This window comes from Anthonomus grandis, chromosome 3, assembly GCF_022605725.1.
Source record: "Anthonomus grandis grandis chromosome 3, icAntGran1.3, whole genome shotgun sequence".
In the NCBI taxonomy this organism is placed as follows: Eukaryota; Metazoa; Arthropoda; class Insecta; order Coleoptera; family Curculionidae; genus Anthonomus; species Anthonomus grandis.
This window is the reverse complement of record NC_065548.1, coordinates 25,268,039-25,291,436: the sequence shown is the minus strand read 5'-3', so window position 1 is coordinate 25,291,436 and position 23,398 is coordinate 25,268,039. Positions and strand designations below refer to the sequence as shown.

Sequence of the window (23,398 nt, the reverse complement as noted above, 5' to 3'; positions counted from 1 at the left end):
GAAAATGCAATATACCCTTCCATCATCCAATCTATCGAAAATCAAGTAGATCAACATGGTGCTATATTATTGAATGAAAATAATATACATTTTCAGCAGGATGGAGCTCCCGCGCACTTCACTTTGGTAGTTCGAGAGTGGCTTGATGAAAATTTTCGAGAAAAGTGGATTGGCAGACGTGGTGCAATCGAATGGCCTGCGCGGTCTCCGGACCTAACCCCACTAGACTTTTTTCTTTGGGGCTACTTAAAAAGCAAAGTTTATAAAACCCCACCTGAGAGTATTGAGAATTTAAAAAGAGAATATTTCATGAATGCAGAGAAATTAGCGGGCAGACCCTCGCCAATGTTCGTAAGGAGTTTGAAAATAGGCTTTTTTATTATTTTGCTAATAACGGCGCGCATTTTGAACATTTAATAAAATAAATTTGTTAAACTAATTAAATTTGTTTTTCTACCCTACCGATTTACACTTTAATTGCTTCTTCGTCAATCAATTTTATTTTTTTTTACAACCATTGATAGCATAATGAATGCCCTTTAAAATAATGTATCACACCATGGGGTAGCCATTCGACATACCAAAGTTTGGCGTAAATAAAATATTCATTATATCTAGACATTTTCGCTAACTATTTGCTTACACATTTACCGATTTCATTTTTTTTGGTACCGTTGAATAGAGAATTTTACGCTGCTTACTATGATGTATCATACGATGGGGGTTCCCATTTGACATATTAAAGTGAGGTTAGCTGGAGGTGAGGAGGTGATTGACAGAACTTCAGTAAATGCATAATTAAACGTCCCCCTGTATATCTAATTTGGCGTGTTTTTTTTTTTTTTAAGAAAGTTATTAAGGGTGGATCGTTTTGAAATGAAAGCACTGTATAAGATAAAAAGAGGTTGACTACAGCTTGGACATAGTTTTATAAATGAGGCATGTAGTTCGTCAGGACCAGTACCTTTACTTGGGTCTACTTGGGATAGAGCCTTTATTATACTGATTTCTGAAATATTTGATAAGGTGAAACTATTAGAGAATAAAATTGGTTTTACTTGAGAATGTGTTATTAATAATTACATTTTTCAAAAACACTAAGAAAATATTGAGAAAAAAGCTCACAAATTCCATCACTTTTAGTGGCTTTATAGGTCATTTTGTTGAGTATCAATTTACAATATTTTTTATTATTAACGAAAGACCAAAATTTTTTGTGTCAGGCATAATATTATTCTCAGTTGCATCAATGGACTGCTTATAATCAATAATATGATTAATATATTTATAAAACATTTTGAAGTATCGACATCAGAAACTCTAAAAATATCAGTCCAGTTATAATTTAGCTATTATTTATGGCAGTATAATCAGCTTCTTAAAAGTTTATTTTCCTATAACTATTAAGATTTCTGAATGGATTTAAGTTTATTGTAATGTCTATTGTCATATGTAAAGGTCTTCAGATGCAGATGGAATAATACACTTGTTTACCTTAACTTGTTATGACTTAATTAAATGTTATTATTATGGTGCCATGAGGCGGAATCTACACAGGTCCAATAATAAGTTTCTTACCACCCTCCAACGTTACCATAATCCATATGGTGTAATACTAATTTTGTCCTCTATTACACATTGAGTATTACTCCATTTCACCCTCAGCCACTTTAGGCTTTAACCATGATTCAGTCACACAGAAACAGTCATGTGATAAGACACATACAGATTGATAAAAGTCTCATTTAGCTCTCAATCCTTTAGCATTCTGATAATAAATAAAAAATTCACTCTCCATCACAACGCTATATTAACCAGGGAAGAATTAAAATCAGATATTGTAAAAAGTTAAATTAATTTTAAACTTTAGATTCATTTGATTTAGACGTCATTTTGAATATGTATAGAACGAGCTGTCTCATCCTTTTTAATAAAAATTTTTGATTGTTTGATACAACAGAATTTATATTTAGATGTTTGACAGAAATCTTGTTTTTTCTTTAAAGAATCTTATAAAAAGGTAATAAATGTCTTTCTCCAAGTCTTTAGTGCTTAAACCTGGATTTCTACGTGCTTTAGCAGCAATAAGAACCTGGTCTCAAAATAATGAAACTAAACTTCATAATAATATTTCTTGGTTGAGCGATTCCAGAATGATTTTGCGGAAAATCAGCAACACAATGACCTGTAACAATATCATTAGCATTTACAAAGATATTTAAGGTAGAGCCAAATTTTTTCCCTTCTTTCCAGGAATTCCTACAATTTCCGCAATATTTATGCGCCCTTGTTGATTCACAAACTCAATTTCGGCACGCAGATCAGTACACTCCTTCTGAATCTTATACTGGTCCTGTTGCACGTCTACAACTGTCTTGGACACTTCATTGAAATTTTCCATTTCGGCATTAAAGTCGTCAATTTTATCACTGCAAAATTTTACAGAATTAGATAAATTAACTTGCTCGATCTTTAGATTGGTGCTTTCGGTCATCAAAGTGTTAATATTGGACAAAGTTGATGAAGCAGATTGGCAATCTTCACATCAAGCGATTTTCCGACGCACTTCTTGCATCTCCATGTAACATCTGAGTCAGGCGACAATTCACCCAACACATTTGGCAGTTTAACATATTTAGGGTTAAAATCTCTATGGCACTGGCCTTAGCATTAAAGCATTGAATACGAGCGTTCAACACGCACCCGAAATTCCGCAACAAATACTTTTGATATAAACACAAATACACTGCACTTTTGGTCGTAACAAGATATGCAATATACCGAACGCTTATTGCGTGAATCGATAGACTTACTCTTGCAATCGAAAGTAAAACTCTTAACCACTTAAACTAGATTTTTTAAAATAAATGGTATATTTTAACCATGTAAATATTTTGTTTCAACTATTAACTGTTGAGAATAAGTCTATACGCTTTGCTTGACTATACGAGAAATGAATTTAATTATAAATTTGGTGTCAAATAAATGTACGATTTACCTTATGCACGGTAGTAGAAAAATATTTTTTAACCATTTATACTCACCGTCAATTAACTTCACATCATCCAATTCTCCAGTAGTCTGATGCCTATACCAATTTCTCTCCTTATTCTTGGCCTGTAAATTCCCCAAAATAACTCTCAAAGCTTGAACTTGCCTGGCAACAGCGTTAGAAAATTGCGAGTAAACATCGTGGTCATACGGGGTCATTCCGATTTGCTTTAGTTTGTCTGCATAAGCTTTTCTGTTCATTTCCCTGGCTGCTTTTTGAACGTGTTCTGGCACTGATGCCTTTTCTTCATCGGAAAGCTGTAAATATTAAAAAATAAAGAAATGGTCAAGGTTTAGTTTGTATTTATTTTACCTGATGAACTGTATGTCCTTTATCTAGCCTATAAGGACCACCTTTACCACCCAGACCGGCAGTGTCTCGTCCTCCGGTGCCTCCAGCCCAAGTGTTACCACCCACGTGGGGGTCATTATTTGGATCTTCTTTTCCATGCTTAGGAGATGAAACATCTAACCTAACGCAGAAAAGTTTATTGCAAATTTTTATCATATTTCAATTGTATCAATAATATTCAGAATTCTACACAGTTCCACCCTTTTTTGCTCAAATTAGTAATCTCTGATTATTACACTACCCTTTTCTGCTTAGGGGCTAACACTAGGAATAAAAAAAGATAGATTTTTTTTGCTTAAATGGTTTGTCGTGAAATGGTAAAATCTCGCCGATTCAGGTAGAAAATAAAAAAATAATATGGAAGTTTCCTATAAAAAAATTTCCTATAGGTCTTCCCTACGAAGATATGGCCCCTTAAAGACGCCGCTGGAAATCGGTTTTTCTTGAATAACCTTTGACGAACTTGGTATAATTTAATAAAAATTTTACGTGATCAACACTACTAAGGACCCCTTAAAGCACATATCTCTTTTATTTTATCAGGGGCGGACTAGGTTGTACATTATAATGCTTATAATGTACATGATTAAGACTGAATAATAAATAATCAATATGGATAGCTTAAACCTTAAACTAAAGAAAATACACTCTTGTTCAGTATCAATAAAATGAACCGTTTTGGAGAAAAAAATACTTAAGGAATCACTGTTTTAATTTCATTAAAAAGATCCATGATTCAGCGATGCGACAGTTATTCAAACAACAGAGAAGTTCCATTTTAAGTTGTTTAATTTGAAAAAGTACATGTTTTCAAAAAAGCATCTTATGTATGGTCTTGCAATGCATTGGAAGCAAAAAGGTTGCATGAAGAAAGATTTCCTAATCGTACTACTCCAAATCAAAAGACATTTCAACGAATTGATCAATGTCTAAGGGTAGGCGATTCCACTTATTAAGGTGATATTATTGACTTTTTTATTGTAATTTTAGGAAGTTTTGGGAAAAAAAGTCCTGATGCTGGTCAGAGAAGAACAGTACGTGTACCGTACGTACGGAGGAAAATATTTTGGAGGCTGCAGCTGATACTCCTTCAACGAGCCCTCGAAAATTAACCGCTCAGCTTAATACACCAAAAACAATAATACGTAAAGTACTTCAAGACCAGCTGTTATACCCATATAATTTACAAAAAGTGCATGAACTAACTCCTGAAGATTTTCCTCGTAGAATACAGATCGCGAACTGGCTATTAGATCAGCAGCGAACTAATCTAAATTTCATTAGCATTATTCTTTTTACCGATGAAGCAGGGTTTACCAAAAATGGTATTGTGAATTTACATAACTCGCATGTATGGGGTGATGAAAGTCCTCATGTCGCTGTTGTTTCCCATCATCAACATCAGTTCCCATCAATAAATGTCTGGGCAGGCATCATTGACAATTTTTTCATTGGGCCATTCGTATTACCGCCACGATTGAATGGAGAATTTTGGAGTTCCTTCAGAACGATCTTCTGGATATAATAGAGCATTTTCCACTTGCGATCTGCCGAAACATGTATTTTATGCATGATGGAACTCCATCTCATTTCAGCGTTGCCGTAAGGAACCACCTGAATAACGTTTTTCCCGTTGGATAGGTAGAGTAGGCAATGTATCCTTGCCTGGCAACCTCGGTCTCCCGATCTAACGCCATTGGATTTTTACTTATGGGGTCATCTCAAAACCTTGGTGTATTCAACTCCTGTCGATACTTAGGAGTAACTTTTACAGAGAATCAGGATTCATTGTGATATAATAAGGAACAATCCAAAGTTCTTGGGCACGATTCGTCATGCCCGCGAGTCTATCAGATGTCACGGAGCACTGAAGTTTTTAATTAATTGTTTCGAATTATTAGCTTCTTTATTTATACTTTTTACAGGTTGTTTTTTGTTTCAAGAAAAACATAGGTTTACAATTTTTTAAACAATTTCGTTAAGGTGCCTTTCCAAGAACCACAATGCATTTTTAAAAACATGTACAGTAAATGTACATGTCTTTCAGATTAGACAGCTTAAACTGGAACTTCTCTATTGTTTGAATAATTGTTGCATCGTAAAAAAAGAACATATCATGGTTCTTTTGAATTAAAAAGTCATTCCTTAAATATTTTTTTTCTGTCCTTAGTAGTCTTGATTACATAAAATTTTTACTAGTATAAGTATTTCAAAAGTTATTCAAGAAAAACAGATTTCCAGCGGCATCTTTAAATGGCTGTGTCTTCGTAGGGAGGGCCTATATGAAATTTTTTTAATGGAAAGTTCCATTTTATTTTTTTATTTTCTACCTGAATCCGAGAGATTTCCCACATTTTCTGGACCATCCAGTATAACAGATTTAATTTTCAATTTTTCCACCACGCGTCGCAGTTTTAAGTGTATGAGGTAAAGCTTCGATTTTTGACTTTTATATGTTGAAACATTAAATACCTTTTTTAGCTATCAAAAAAAGGGTCATTAGTACCTGTGGTCACTTAAGTACACTTATATCAATCGGTCGATACATCACTATGAAATTTTTAGTACGAAAAAGTTTGTCGAAAAAATGTCGACTTTTCTAAAACGATTTTAATTTTTTAAAAGATTGGTTACAAATGTCGTATGCACTTCAGTAGTAACTAATAAAAAATATTTGTTTATTTTAAGGTATAGAAACAAAATACATTTTAGGAAAATGGCTGGTATTTTGTTTTGAAAATTCAATAAGTAACTGGTTTTTACACCTTAGAATAGTCACATTAATCAAAAGCAACTGTTATAAACAAAAAATTTCAAGGTGAAAAATGTATATAAAAATACTTAAATATAAAAGGTAAATGATAAAACAATAAATGAAAATGAAAAGAAATCTGCAATAATATGAAAAATTGGGCACAAATAACATACATATACCAAATGTTTGACGACTTTTTTACTACGATAGGCCCAAATATAGCTAAAAATATCAATTTCCGTAGTTAAAATCAAGTTACACACTCAATATTGTTAACACCAGTTAGAAAGAGAAATTAAAAAACAACTAATTGGATTGAAAAATAATGCAAGCTCTGGTCATGACAAATTTAAAACTAAAGTCCTTTTGTTAAAATGGCTTCATTGCGCGGGGGTCTAAATACAGTGATCAAGAAAAATGCGCTACTTAAAAATTTTTTAAGAAAAAGAAAATTGAGTTTCAGCCGGATCTAATTTTTCCCCACTACTTTACTATTTTAGAGGATACGATATCAATGGTTAAAATAAAAGTAAAAGAAAATTTATTGAGGATTGTGTCTAATATTTACAATACCTCTTATCTAGGCATTACTATTATAGTAAAATTGTTTACTATATAGGGTACCAATTAGAAAACTTCCCACCCTTAATATTTTTCTTGCAGTTAAAAGTACGAAAAATCGGACAGTGACGTTAATATTATTTGTTAGCGGACGCTTTTAATAAATATTTTGAGCCTTCTTGTCTCAACCCCTTAGAAGGGGTAGATGTCATCCTAAGAATCTTAAATAGGAATGAGAGTCAAGTGGCACATTCAATTCTCTTTTCAGTGCTATTCTACTTTGCTTCTTTTTATGTAGAGGTTTCCACATAATCGTGTTTCAAAGTTTCAGAAACAATTAAATTTGCCTGCATTGAGATTTTGGTTTTCAAGTTAGTGTTTGCACAAAAACTATTGCATTGCGTCTCCTTGTAGTACAAATGATTAGAAGAATAGGTTACAGAATTAAAATAGTTAAATAACAGGTAGGAAATCTAGTTTGAGGAATTGATTTTCTATTTATTCATTATTGTACTTCAACAAAAATAAGTTTTTATTTTTGTCGACGTATTTTATTATCTTTTAAGTTCCTCAAAATATTGTCCATTTTCCTGTAAACAATAATAAATTCTGTTCTCGAAGTCCTTCCTGGAACATTTCGGAAAACTTCACCGAAAATTGACTGGCATGATAGCTGTTGCAATTTGACTTTTAAGATCAGCAACATCAGCAGGTTGTGTTTCATAAACAATGAATTTAAAATGTCGCCAAAGAAAGAAGGGTGTTAAATCCGATGATCTTGGAGGCCATTCAATTGCCTTCTGTCAATCCATTTATCTGAGAATCTCTCGTTTAACCACTGTCGGAACGCAAGAAATTAATAAGCTTATATAAGGAAGTTAATAAGCCGTCTTGCTGGAATGGTAACAAATCCTTCTGTATAACTAAATTTCACTCTCTATCAATTTGAGTTTTAAGCTTTTAAGTGATAAGAGGATTAATAGTCTCTTCAAGCATATTAAGGTAGAAATAACCTGTCAAGTTTCCTTCAATAAATAAAATACCAATAATGGTATTTCCAAGAATACCAGCCCAAAAATTCACTGTAATCGACACAATTTTGTTTGTTAACTTTCCATAAAAAAATTTTTTCGAAGAACATTCATCGCTGAAACAAATATTCTGAAAAATACTGGGGATAGCCTTGACTCTCATCATGATAGAGTTCTTGAAGTATCTGCATTTTGTATGGGGTACTTATTGTATCGTGTGATATTTCTCTCTGTTCTGCTATTGTCCGCTAGGAGCTGGTGGGTTCTGCAGCAAATAATTTCAAAACCTCAATTCGAGCTCCTTCATTCATCCCTCGTGGGTTTTTTTCTTCTGTTACTCACCGAACTAATTTCGGAAAACTTCGCCACCAAATCCAGCATATATTTGTAACTTATTTCAAGATTTTTTAAGTTTTAAGTTAATTTTTAAGTTAACTTACTATGTTTGATTAAAAAAACAACGTATTTTTAGACCCAATGTAATAGCTTTTGTGAAAACCAAAATCACAATGCAGGCCTCAACAAAACAATTAAATCGCAACGCAAGTTTAATTGTTTCTGCACCTTTGAAATGCGATTATTCCGAAACCTCTGAATATAAAGCAACAAAATATGATATCACGGAAAAGAGAAACCCTTTAAAACGATGTGCCACTTGACCACCATTAAAATTTAAGATTCTGTTCTATAATAAGGATGACATCTACCCCTCCTACGGAGTTGAAACAAGAGGGCTAAAAATATTCATTTAGTGTCCGCTCTAATAAATAAAATTTACGCGTTTTTCCAATTTTTGAAACGTTTAATTGCAAAAAAGATATTCACGTAGAAAGTTTTCAAATTGACACCCGATATAGCTATAACGGGTCAAGGAACTTGAAAATAATTTCGAGCAATTTCTCATGTTCTCATTTGCATATTATAAAAATAGTCTTTAGTAATTGCTTTTGTATGTATTACATACCCGCTTTTTCTGTTTACTGTAACTTGGATCTTTTCTTGCGCCCTCTTGGCCGCAATATATTCAGCCGTCATGACATTCTTTGAAAATCCGTGCCTTTCTAAGACCTCTCCCAAAGTTTCCAATAGTTCCGGACTATATCTGTCAAAGTCGAAGACATTGAACACTACGTCTTCTACGTCCGCATTGGGAAATTTCTTAAATCATATTGTATTACTAAACTTTAATAAATCAGTAAATTTTCTCTTACTTGTAAATGTTTCACGATATTCACCACCTCTCTAGTTGAGTAAGGGTAGTTTAGCAAACCCTGATCGGCCATATTTCTAAGTTCTCCAAAAATATCCACTAACTTTCTAATAGTTTTTATTGGAACGTTTGGTCCGTAACTTCTCAAAAGTTCAATTTCAGACTGTCTTGATGGATTTTCAACTGCCCTACTGCTGAAAAGATCACCTAAGGCGCCGAAGAAGTCGTTGCCTAAGAATGGAAAACCCGGCCTGTTTGCTAGGACGATCATACGGAAATCTGGATGGATTTGGATATATTCGTCTTCTCCTGGAATGAATATATATTGATTTGAAAGTTTGATAAGGCTAGTTTGATAAACTATGATAATAAAAGAAATCAGCATGTAAAGATACAAAAATATTTAGGTTTTTGGCAGATTAAGAAATGTTTCAATTATATTTGCCCATAGAGGAGTTCTTCAGAGGAGTTGCTCTCGGCTGGTTTACTTATCTGGATGATTATCTGATGATGCTGGTTCTTACCTATCTGGATGAACACAAAGGGTATTCTTTGACAACGATATGTCATTGCGTCTGGATATGGATGCGGGTGTACCCCAGGGTTTTGTTCTTGGACCAATATTGTTCCTACTATATGTCAATGATATCTCTCAAATTCCAATTAGGGGCAAATTTACTATCTTTGCGGATGATACAACAATACTTTGGCATGACATTGACCCCAAGAGGTTAAAGAATATTGTTGATGAAGATTTAATTCTTGTAAAGTCATGGTGTGAATCTAATAGATTAACTTTTAATATTTCTAAAACTAATATTTTAACTTTTAAATGTAACCTTGGAACTGTCACTTTGCAAAATGAAATAATAAGTCCTTCTGAAACATGCAAATTTTTGGGTGTGACGATTGATAAGTAATTAAAATTTGAAAATCATATCTCCTATTTAATAGGGAAGCTATCATCCAACTGTTATGCTATTAGAGTAATAACACATTCTCTGGGACTTTCACATTCTCTCTACCATGCTCTTATTGAGTCTCATCTGAGATATGGTATTGTGTTTTGGGGTGTGTGCTCTCAGTATTTGTTCAGCTCTCTATTTATTTTGCAAAAAAGAGCCATATGTGTGTAACTCCCTTTCGTAGCCCCTGTAGGCCATTATTTTTAAAACACTCTGTCCTGACATTGCCATGCCTTTTTATTTTAGAGACTGTTTGTCTTATCCAGAAAAAATATCGCCATCACTTTGGCCCCCCTCCTCGGGTTACAATCTCCGAATAACCTTCTCTTTACCTCTGCCTATCCCAAAAATTAAGCAGATTAAGTCCTCTATTGTGTACGGGGGCAGAAGGCTTTTTAACCACCTACCCCTTTATATAAGGCTAATAAATTGTGAAAAACGTTTTAGGAAAAATATAAAGAAACTTTTACTTGCTAAAGCATGTTATTCTCTTGACGAGTTTTTAAATACAACTTTTTGACAGTGAAGAGTTTTGCGTAGCGTGATGTGACTTCTTACAACCTTTTCTTTTTTGCCTTCTTTTACTTTTTTAATTGTGTTCTATATTCTACGTATGTAAGAATTGTTAAAATTTTTATATTTTTGTAAAAGATTATGTTGTCAACTATCTTTAAGGTTTTATATAATGCTTTGTTAACAACAGATTATGTTACGTAACAATAAAGCTATTTTTGACTTTGACTTTTGAGATAGGGCGAAGATAAGGGCTTAGGGCGAACCTTAGGGTTACTTTTTAACTTTTAAACCTATTAACAAAATATCTATTAAAAATAACACATATGGTAGAAAACTTATAAATTAGTTTGAAATTTATATAAAGAACAATAAAAATAAGGTTTAGTTTTTTAAATAACTATTCAGTTGCGTCAGTTTTGAAGAGGCTGTACATAAATGATAATAAGAGAAACCTTAACAAGTATGCCATTTTTACCCACATAAGAAATAAAATCATATTTTTCAGGTTACAGATAAATAGACACTTATTCTGTATATGCTGTAATCTTTGCTAGAACATTTTGTCAAGATAGAGAGATACATAAGTAAAAGAAAAACTCTTGTCAACCAACCATGTAAAATCAACATTGTAGTATAATAATAGAGGCTTTAAATTATATAATATTATTTAGAATTAAGTTTATCATATATTAGGTTATTTATGTTATTTAGCATATAGTAGGTACCTACATACGTAATTCATTTGCAGAAGTATGTCAAATAATGTAAAAATATGTTTATTAATAATTGTTTTATGTGTAATAGTTTAGCTAAGCAATTTTGGATTCTTTGTACAAAATTATTAAATTAAAATATAGACTTATTTTAGACATGAGAGAATATAATTAAACCTCCCGTTATCACATGACGACCCTGCCACTAACGAATTTTTTAGAAGTAAATACAGTATATCCAATATAAAATGGGCGGTCAACAATCAAAAGAAAAAGTAATTATTGCACAAGCCGGTAATAGTGGAGGACAGACCAACACGACAAAGACGAGTTTTGGATCTATTCAAGATATTTTAACCGTAATTTTGCTGATCTTGATGATTGCTTTTCTGGGATGGTGCATATTTATCCGTTGTAAAAAGTCAATAGCAAGGAAGATCCGGAAAGAAATATCCAGGAGCCGAGAAATGGTTTAAGTTTTTTTTAGGTTTATGGGTTAATGGATTCTAGGCTGTAAAATTATAGTATTATGTATGGAGTATGGTAATAATAATTATGGGACTAAAATAATATTATAAGCTTGTATATGGAATGTCAAAGGAAGGAGATGAATTTATAAATTTGCTGGAGGAACTGAAAGTGGAGTACCGAAACTTAAAAAAAGGATAACACAGAACAACGAAGCAATATCGAGGTAACAAATAAGAAGAAAAGGAAAATTAATAGTATTAGGTCAAATTTTAATAGTATTAGGAATAATTTTAATAGTGAACTGCATGACTCAAATACTTTTAATTCAGTCAAATTGTATGTAAATAAGATAGATAAGTATTTTAATGCAATTGATCGTATTTTTAACGATAGATTTATACAATTTAGTTCTACCACTATAAAATCTACAGCAGATTTTGAACTTAAATCATCCGATTCAAAAAAACAAGTAAAAATGTCGGAGAAATTTGATTTGAAAACTGCTGCAGGTTTAATTAAACATCCCGTTATCACAACATACTCAGCCCTCCGCTCAGTGATAGGTGGAGTGGAAAGGTCGATGGATCACAAAGAGTTCACTTTGGGTGTATGTAGTTATTCACATCGAAGGGGCTTTTGACAAAGCAACCTTCCGAAAAATTAGCCACTCCAGAAACCTTGAATCGGTTGATTTGTAATTGCTAAAATAATTAAAAGTGTGCAGAAAAATTACAGGCAGGATGATGACCAGCGGTTCCGTAAGAAGGCGTGTTATCAGCTTTACTGTAAAACACGGTTCTGGATAGGATAAACTACTCACTACACAATAGTTTATGTAGACGATTTAGCTATTCTGCCAATCGGCAAATTCGAGAACTCGCTTTGCTAACGAATGCCAGTATCTCTCCAACTAATAGAGAAATTGTATGCGAAATACTCCCTATCCATTAACCCCTAAAAAGACTAAGATGGTGCTATTTACTAGAAAGAGAAGACTAACTTCTCTACCAGCACCTAAGCTATCAAATACCTCAGAAAGCCTTGCTTCGGTAGTTAAGTACCTTGGTGCGACACTCTATAGCAAACCAAATTGGAACTCTCACATCACAAAGCGAATACAGAAAACACACATCTTATTTAAGCTGTGTAGGCGCACAATTTGTATAATCTGTCGCTTCTCCGCCAAATTCTACAAAGTTATCAGAAGACCTATGCTAACGTACAGCGCTGTTGTCTGGGGCCATAAAGTAGATCAGGTCATGATTATACCCTTAAGAAAAGGCATGTCTCAAAATATCGGGAAAACAACAATAAAATTGAGCTTTTGAGATAACGCTGTGTTTGATGCCCTTGATATTTATGACAAGATGAGTTCGTCTTGCTCACAATGACTCGCTTCCACTCTGTTAAAATTAATATGAATGAGCGGATTGGCCTGCAGAGGGCCCTCTTCTGGCGGGAAGTATTAAACTTGCTTCGTCTACTAGAAGCTAGAGCGGACTCGATTTCGCAAATCTTTAAAAAAAACCCACATAATTAGTTTAAAGGGCATGGTACCAATCCAATGGAAGAATCACTAACACCTACTCAGATTGCTCGATTAAGACAGAATCTCAATCGGGTTGTGACGTACACTGCATCCAATTAAACATAAGCAAGCATTAATGATCACGTGTAAGTGTTTAACTTTTTGAAATGTTTTTTAAAGAGAAAAATATGGCATAACCATGGCGGTAAAACATCTAGTCTTAAAAAAAAGAAAAGTTTGTATGAACATGGGCCCGGAAATGCTTCCTCAGGGAGCTAGAGCTCTTTGAAGATACCATTTAAAAATTAGTTTTCGTTTTATAGCTTCGGAACTACTTTAGCTACCGCAACCAATTTTGGGATATAAATTATTATTACTACGTTTATTCTTTTGAACCTCCTAAACAAAATTAATTTTAACCAGAGGCGTGGAAACCAGGGAGATATTTGGTAAATTTAACCCCATTTCTCTAAGACTTCAATTCCTGCCCATTTGGGTATCAGATTATGGTGGTCCTATGCCTTTTGTATAAAAAAGGTGCTCAGCAAAAACCGCTAAATATCACCGTTTTTGTAAAAATTGACTAAAAGTAAATTAAGATACAGCACCAGAATTAATTATTTTATTAATAATGCTAAAGTTAATTTGCCGGAAAGCGATAGTGCATGTTAACAAGATTCGAGAATTAATCAGAACGGAACTTCTAATTTTCTGCGGGACGTCTCACAATACCGTGCAATCAAATAATTTCAAAAATTACAAAAATTTATATCTATCATATCAAAAATTCTTCCAACCCCTATAAAATTTCAAGTTTAAAATTTAATAAACTCACCCGTAAATAGATTCAATTAAATTTTCTTAATACAGTCCTAGAGTAGAAACAAGCCACAACCCGTAAAAAGATTTTTATATTAGAACGCCTCCTATTACTATCGCTTTTCGGCAAAAGAAATAACATTCATTGTTATAACTTGTCATTTTCAGTAACCGATTCTACAGGATATTAATTCCCTTTTTATCAGGGTTATGCAATGCAAGATTATGCTTTAGCTGAATATGCCAATATGCTATTAATTTAGGTGAGAGTTCCAACTCACACATTTTTTGAAAGAGTGAATCAATGACTCAGGAAGACTGGCTCCGTAAAAATAAAACGGTCAGATAATGGCGCGCAAAGGCATATCCGGACCCTCAATGATTTAAAGATAACCCATCTACAAGTCTTGAGAGGTAGCTGATGAACGGAGCAGTTGTTCATGAACAGCTTCTTGGACCCTACCACCTGCCAAAAATACAATCACCCAATGATACAAATGTGAAATATCAAATGATTTTATGCCCCGCGTAAATTTTTGCCAGTGGTTTGACTGGTGTACAGAAGAACCTTAATTTCCAAAATATGTTCTTTAGTGACGAAGCTATATTTACAAAAGGAGGCATTTTTAATTCTAAAAATAATAATTTGTGGGCTGAGGAAAACCCACGTGGCATTCATTTAAGGGAATATCAATATAGGTTCTCGTTCAATATGTGGACCGGCTTTGTTGGAGAACGATTAGTTGGTCTAATTATGTTGGTTCCTCGTCTAATCAGTAACAATTATTTAATTTTGTTAAGACATGTACTGCCAGAACTGTTAAATGATTTATTCCTAAATATACGACAAATCTTATGGCTACAACATGATGGAGCGCCAGCTCATTTTTCACTTATTGTTCGCGAGTTTATAAATTAAAATTTTGCCGGGCGTTGAATTGGCCGCGAAGGCTCTGTCAACTGGCGCGCTCTCCAGCTTTAACACCGTTAGATTTTTTTTATTTGGGGGGCATATCAAAAGTCCAGTCGAATCAGAGGAAGATTTGGTGGCTAGAATTTCCGCAGCTGCTGCAGTAATACAAAATATGCCTGATGTGTTTAACCACGTCAACCTTAATCTACTGCATAGATATAATAAATGTATCGAGCATGGTGGTCGGCATTTTAAGCAATTAATTGGTTGATTTGTTGTTTTTTTATTACACTTAAAATCATTTCAAAATGTCTTAATTTAATTTATTACCAAATTAATCAAGTGCTACCTTAACCTTTGCTGCCCAGAAATTGAATGCTTTGAGAAAGGGGGTTAAATTTACCCAATACCCCTTGGTTCGAACGCCCCTGGTTAAAATAATTTTTATTTAATAGGTTAAAAAGGATTAACGTACTAACAATAATTTATGTCTCAAAATTGGTTGCGGTAGCTAAAGTAGTTCCGAAGCTATGAAACGAAAACTATAATGTTTAAAGGTTATCTTCAAAGAAATCTAGCTCCCGGAGGAAGCATTTCGGGACACATGTTCATATGAACTTTTTTTTTGACGTTTTCTATCTACCCTACAAGTTTGTAACATAATCAACGGAACACCCTATATACTGCAGACAGGTACATAGTTCTTGCGATTTCTGGACGACGCCTCCCGTCAGAACAAGCGCAACTATGCCGTACAAGCACCAAAAAGAGTAAGAGTTAGCTGGACCAACGAACTTAACCACAGAAAGGGCCGGAGCCTTTCATGCATATGGTGAACAAAGAGAGCTAATCAAAACACAGAAAAAACATACAAAGAAAATTTCTTTCTATTATAGAAAAAATTTCTAAAACCTACTCTCGACCTTAACTGGTTCCACTCGAGTAGAGTTCGGGTTGCCGTCGGCAGCCTTCGGAATAGAAATATGGAAAGAGGTTCTATGGTCTTGCTCTTACTTTCGTCTCTTTTAAGATCATTGAAGAAAAGATATATTTATCTTTCTTGTGGGGATGGGACAGTTTTGTAGCAGATTTGAAAATCCAACAAATTCTCTTAACTTGTTAGTTACTTTTCTTCATATTTAAAACGATGATTAAGTTTATAAGGTTATATGATTTATCCACGCTTATGTACGCCCCGAAATTGGGGCATTTTCAAGTGATTCCAGTAAAGGGCATAAAATGGGTTTTATTACTCTATACAAATTTTTGAAATACCCTATATATAATTGTCTTCTGTATATTCTTAACTCAATCATTTGTTCTTCCTCTTCCATTTCTAAAACAAAATCTAAGAAATTAATTATAAATATATAACGTTTATATTTTAATACTAATATTAAAATATAAAATATAATATTAAAAAAAAGAAAAGATATTAAGCTATTATAAATATGCACTGAGAAAGGGATAGGATAAAATTAGGAGGATGCATCATAAAATTCGCCGTCTTATTGATACTCTTTATAAGAAAATCTACTTCTACCAATAATAAAATTTTAAAAAATCTTTTCCTTTCGTGGACATCAGACGAAAACAGAAATAATAACTAATAAGCATACTTAACTTAAAAGATCGATAATGTCGAATGACATTTCCGCAGTTGACATTGTTGGCTATGAAAAATCCCATTAGCCATAAAAATAGGCTAATGTTATAGGCTAGTATAGATTGGGTAGTATAAGAAAATCTAAAGGCGAACAATGCCGAATCACATAGAGAAAAGAATAGCGAGTGCTAATCGCGCATAGAAAGAAATTTTGTTTCCACTTTTTTTCTTCTCTTCTATGTCTATCGAGTTACAGAAATTCGCTGTTGGGGATCTCCTCTAGGCGACGCCGTCCTCGTTAATTTGTTGCGCGAGGTGGCACCTCTCCTTTTTCTAAATGTAATGAAATTTGCACCATTTTCTGCGCTTACCAGATACATATAGATGGGCATACAGTAATAATGGACATTCTTAAATGGATATTAAAATGCATAAATCATTTAACAAAGTCTTATAATTTTTAGTTTCTAAGACATCCACAAATAAACCTGGGTATCCATTGACCATGTAAGCCATAACCAGATTCACCACGGCGTGGTGGACGCCGGACATGAGAGTAATGTCCTAGACGTAAGAAGCCTTAGAGGAGTAGACGGCGATACAGAACATTTCCTAGTAAGAGCCAAACTCCAAATCAGAATATCGAGTCAGAAAAACCTAAAAACTAATTAAACCACACAATGGAACATAGAGAAATCACAGAATCCAGCAGAACAACGAACAAGAACTAGAACAAAAACTCATTGAGAACGAAAATGGCACAATGGATGCCGTAGTGTTATGAAAATTATTGAACAAACGATAAAAAAGACATCTATCCGGAAAACCAAAAAGAAAACGACTCGAAACGAATGGTTTAATGACGAGTGTCAACAAAAACTACAAGAAAGTGGTAGCTCTAAGAAAGCCATGATTATATACCTCAAAGCCAAGAAAAATTGAGTTTGCATTCTCGCAAAGAAACCAGGAAGTTCATAAAAAGATAAAAACAATAATATGGACGTTAAAAATAGAAGATGATCAAAAAGAACAGCTCGAAACCAGTTTCAAGAAAACTCTATAAAGCCATAAAAAGCCGAAAAAGAAGAATATCAGCCTAGTCGGTCTGGACGTAAAGCGATAATGGAGACATGATAAACAACGAACACGAACAATTGGCAACATGTAAAAACTATTTTGAAAAGTTGCTAAATATAGAACCACAGGAAAACCATAATGAAAATACATACCACCCAGTAGACTTCCCTATAGAAGAACGCTTTATAGAAGTTCAAAAGACAGTAAAAACATCAAATAACTGTGGAAAAAAGACTCCTGGATCAAATGACATAACATCAGAACTATTATGGTAGGAAGGTGATCATTATACAGTCAATTATACCAACTAATTTATTTGATATAGAAAGAACAGACATTACCAACAAAATGGCAAGAAAGCATAATCGACAAAAAAGGTGATAAATGCTCAAACTACAGGGGAGTCTCACTTTTAACACTCATACAACTACTAGAGAAAGCATGGGAGTTTAACCGTGATATCCATAATCTATTCATAGATTTTTCAATCATACGACTGCATTGAATGATCTCTAGTGTGGAATGCAATGGCCGAATTCCCAATCCCAAGTGCGAATAAATAATAGGCTCTCGGATCATTTTGAGACACGTAGCGGATTGAGACAGGGAGATGCCTTGTCATCTCTATTCTTTAGTGTCATCCTAGGGAAAACTACCGGGTGAGCAGATATTCAAACAAAACTCCTGAATACCAGAGATCCTTAAATATTCTCAGCATATGCAGATGATATTGGCACCATTGGAAATTTCCATACCATCAGTAAAAAAGGTCTTTAATTGAATAGAAAAAGCTACAAGAGAAATAGGACTCAACATTAACGAAAAAAGACCAAATATATGTGCGTAAACGGAGAGGGTCGCAAAGAGAGAATATGAATAGAAGATGTCTGTTCCCTCTAAGCAACTTTTCCAACATCTCAAGAACCTCAAAGGTCTATAAAAGCATTATAGAAAATTTATAAAATCAATATACGGCCAATAATCTCGTAAAAACTAAGGCGTCTCGAGAGAAACATTTTTGGTCCGAACCACGACGATAACAGCAACCAGTAACGCATCAGGACAAACTCCGAGATTAGACAACATCAAAGCTGATCTCACAACAATGAATATCTCTCTGGATATAGCTACCTTGTACGTATATAATATGTATTTTAATTTTTGCTCAGCACCTAGACGAAACATCTGCAAGTGTGGTGCAAGAAGAAATACATATTCCGTGGTGCTGTTAAAATTCTATTAATTACCTAGTTTTAGTACATTCCAATATAATAAATTTAAATCAATAATGCTAAATTAATGCTATATGCTATTTTCTATGTGTGCAAACTCTGCAATAATTTCTATTTATTTTTGAGGTTGTTATCCTTTGCGGAGCTTTGAGGATGGATAACAGAAAATGAAACGTCACATGCTCTTTTGCGCTGCAACCCACAAGTTTAATTAGGCGCGTTCTCCTACAAATTCGCCGGTCGCTGCTGGCCGCGAAAAGGTAGCCGCTACCAATTGATTTTGACAGCGCTAATGCGTTTTAAATACGACTGTTCTCCTAGAAGCTACCGAGTAGCTACCAAAGACCAGGTCATCAATCGCTGGTCGTCAGTCGTCTCATTATAGAGCAGACTAGCGTCCCCAGTCGCCACGAATAATAGTGTTTGTGTTGTGTAATTATTTATAAAACGCTTTCGGAAATGGTTTAATAGGTAATATTTGTATTTATTGTTTGTACACGCAAATATATTTATACAACTTATATTACACTATTTAAGAAGACAAATTATAATTTTAGAAACCATTGTATACCTTTATATAGATTATTAATTTTTGCTATTCCCTTCTCTAGTAATGGAGGTATTTACCACAGAAGATGACGAGCAACTAATTCATGTTGTTAGTAATTATCCTTAATTGTACCATCCGAAAAAAGAATCGTATAAGTTAACGGTAAAAAAAGACGTTAAATGGAGAAGTATTGCAATAATAATGAATAAAGAGTAAGTTGTGTACAATTTATTAAACATTAAATTCATTTACTAGGAACCACAAAAAAATTTTCAGTTGTATTTATTTTTAATACAGCAACATTTAACTTAAAATTTTAATTGTCTCACCAAAATTGACATTCCCCAAAAGTTTTACGTAAGCATCGACAAAATATCCCAAAGGGTTCTTTAAAGTAAGTGCAGGTTTTTATGAAATCTAAGAAGAATTAAAAACTTTTCATTCCATAATAAATCAAACCTATTTTGACTTTTTTAGTTTAAATATTTCTTAATGTAAATAAAAATAATTATAAAAATTTTGAAAATGTTTTTTAATATTTCTTAAAACACAGGTTCTCATGAAAATTATATATTCTTAAAAAAATGTGCATCACATTATTAAGTTCTTATAAAAGGATAAACTGATTAATTAAAAACATTTTCAGTTCATTTGTGAAACGAAATATTAAAATCCATTAAAACCTTAACAAAAAATAAAATAAAATTCATTATGTTTCAGATTAATTTTGGAAACAGTCACTCAGATCAAAACTGTCTTCAGGACTGTTAATACGAGACACTTAACAAGTCAATATTAGATTGGAACTTCACCCCTGTACCCATACCGAAACCAGTAAAGTTTCTTTCTCATTTTGAAACTATTGAGGAAAACAAACCAACCAGAGCCGATCAGTTTAGTTCCCAACAGTATATTCAATTCCCACCCAATGGGCAACCCGTTGAAGGTGAGAAATAACAATTAATATTCCTTTTATAAAATTTCTCGATTTTTTAGGGTTCACAGACTCAAAAACTACATTAGATTCACCTTCATCACCACACAATGAATACATGAATATTCCCCTTCCACCCACGATGAACACAATTCAACATGATTATATGAACATGAGACCGCCCACATAATGTATAGTTAAGTTTTTCTAGTTAAAATGTTTAAAAACTAAAAAAAGCCTGATAATCATAGTATTTGTTATGTTTTAGTACCAAACTAGGTATAAATCATAAACTAAATTTGTTTATTTTGCCATTTGAGAGAGTCTTCGTTAGCAAAATAATGTGTAAAACGGCGTCGCCCCTGAAAACTTTCAGTGCAAGCTAAGCCTCCGTTAAAGGAATCATATTCTGGGTAGGAATAGGAAAAGACATATCTTCTAACTTATGTTGTTTCATTTTTCCATTGCGGGCATATTCATTGCGTAACATATTATGTAAGCAACAAGAAGCAAAAATAATTAAATGCACTATTGGTGGTTCTTAGTTCTCTATTTTTTACCCAAACTAATCGGGGTAAAAAAATTTCGAAATATATGACAAAGCATACCAAATGCATTTTCGGTAAGCCGTCTAGCACGACAAAGTCTATAATTAAAAACTGCTATGTTATTATCCTCCTTTGTTTGTTTTTTTGGATAGGGTTTCATAACATTTGTATAAAGTTTAAAAGCATCATCACCTAAAATAACGTGACGCAGCATTATATTTTTCGAATATGGAAGTAATGATGGTGCAGGAAAATTAAAGTTGTCTTCATAAATTGCCTTGCCAAGTTCGGATTTTGCAAAAATTTCAGCATTTCCTTCTTTCCCGTAGGATCCAATATCCACAATCATAAACTGATAATTAGCATCGAAATGGCTAACAGCACAATGGAAAAATTATGTTTGTAATTAAAAAAAGGGAACCGCTTTTATCTGGACACATTATTCGCACATGTTTGCCATCTATAGCGCCTACAACGTTGGGAAAATGCCAAATTCTCTAGCATTTTGCTTTAAGTTCAGTTCTGGTATAGGAGGAAGGAAAATTGGTTTCAGTTTGGCACATATACTTTTTAATACTATTGGCACAAATATGCTAATATAATATGTGACTTATTCGGAATGCAAACGCCACAGATCTATATGACTCTCCACTAGCAAGGAACCTGTAACAAATAAATTCTTGTGTATATTATTTAGTACAGGCAACTATTTGGAAATGTCTAAATAAATGTATTTTTAGTTAGATAATGCAAAAAATATACATGACAATTACTACAAACAAAAAAAAAGATACACAAGCAACGGGTAGTGCTATGGAAAAAGAAATGCTTTATTGGAGCAGTTAAGTTTTCTAGAGGCGGTGGAACTTGAACGACGAAAGTGAAAAGCTCTTACCTGATATCTTACGTCTAATATGTTTTATTTTAGTGTTCTAACCAATGCAAGTGAAAAAGTTGATCATAATAAAGAAATTTCTAGTAGGAACTCTAATGATGAAGCTATGCATGATGAGACAATAAATTCGGAGGCTAGAGACAGTGTTGAAAACATTTATACTTTCGATTTAAAGTCAAGGACTACAGTACCGAACGTCAAGCTTCAAAAAGAAAGAAAGATATTAGCTCTGATATCTTCAAAACACTCCAAAAAATAGTGATACATCAGACTATCTAATTAAACAGATTACAGTGTCTTCTTCTATGCAACCTGCAGCTCCCGAAGATGAAATCGATTTAGTCTTCAAGAGCTTTGTAATGACTGTAAAAACTTTTCCACCACTGGTAAAAGCCGAAACAAAGAGTAAGATTTTCCGAATAGTTTCGGATGCAGAACTACAGTTACTGCATTCCCAGAATACTTCCTCCAGATTTTCGACTTTCTCTTATGATACTAGCCTTACTAGTACACCGTTGCCTTCTCCTTCTACTGATGTTATAGGACATTTGACACGATTGCAAGCATTAACTGTAATCATTAAATCACTTTTTATTAAATTTAATATACAGTTAAATTGATGTCGTGAAATGCGAAAGAACTCCGTAAAATTTTGTTTCACACTCGTTAAGATGTCTCTTTATTAGAATGGACTCGTATCCTTCTGCTTGCCTGGATTTGAAAATATTTGATTCTTTTACCCGGCACTTCTGACGCACTTCTTGCAGTGTGAGCAATGATAATAATATACTTTCTTTTGCGGGCTGGTAATGCAATAACATTAAAAGCACTGATTTTTTGCTAATATTCACCGTTCTCTTTCTGCCAGCGACTGAGTAAAGCGGTGCGTATTGGAGAACACACATAGTCGTGGCGACTCGGTAGTAGCTACCTTTTCGCGGCTACCAGCGACTGCCGAATTTGTAGGAGAACGCGATTTTACTTTAATCACAAAAATATTCTAAGATTTTTTATCATTTTCGTAAATGTATTATATTTATTTATTTTCGGCACCTGTATGATGATGCATCTATATGGCGCGAAATCACAAAGACATTTTGTCCTTCTGTCACTGAATTTCAATTTTATTATGCAAAATTTACCTATGACATCTGGTATATCAAGTACTATCCTTCTGCCATCACTAAGAATCATCTGTCCAGATTCAACCAAGGTTTTTAAAATACAAGTTACATGAGTTGGCGCTTTATCAGCTTCATCCACCACTAAAACATGGCCATGCTTGATTGCTTTCACTAAAGGAGAATCTTCGTATATTAAAACTCCATCTTTCACTGTCGGCTGAGTGGTTAAGGTTTGAACTGTCGTGTCTCTAAAAAAAAACACGAAAAAAGATACAAAATAAGCTTTCCAGAGAATATTATCAAAAATATGTGGGGTCTCTCAGGGAACGGCGTTAGGTTCGCTACTTTTTATAATATACGTTAATAGGCTTTTAAAAATAAATTCCAATGGGGAGATTCTAAGTTATTGTGATGATACTGCAATTTTGCATACGGCAAATACGTGGCCAGATTTAAAATACACTGCTGAAAGAGATTTTAGATATATTTCAAATTGGTTCCAGAATAGGCTTTCACTTAATGTAAAAAAAAAACAAAATATATTAGT

At 33.5% G+C, this 23,398-nt stretch overlaps 1 protein-coding gene across 1 annotated transcript in view; it reads right to left on the bottom strand.

Annotated features, from left to right (window-relative positions):
- LOC126734623 (von Willebrand factor A domain-containing protein 8) overlaps positions 1–23,398 on the bottom strand; it is an 88,087-nt gene that overhangs the window by 21,823 nt on the left and 42,866 nt on the right. Inside the window, 5 exon segments of the mRNA XM_050438319.1 lie at positions 3,045–3,309; positions 3,365–3,524; positions 8,715–8,908; positions 8,962–9,269; positions 22,870–23,099. Coding sequence (XP_050294276.1) covers positions 3,045–3,309; positions 3,365–3,524; positions 8,715–8,908; positions 8,962–9,269; positions 22,870–23,099 — 1,157 coding nt within the window.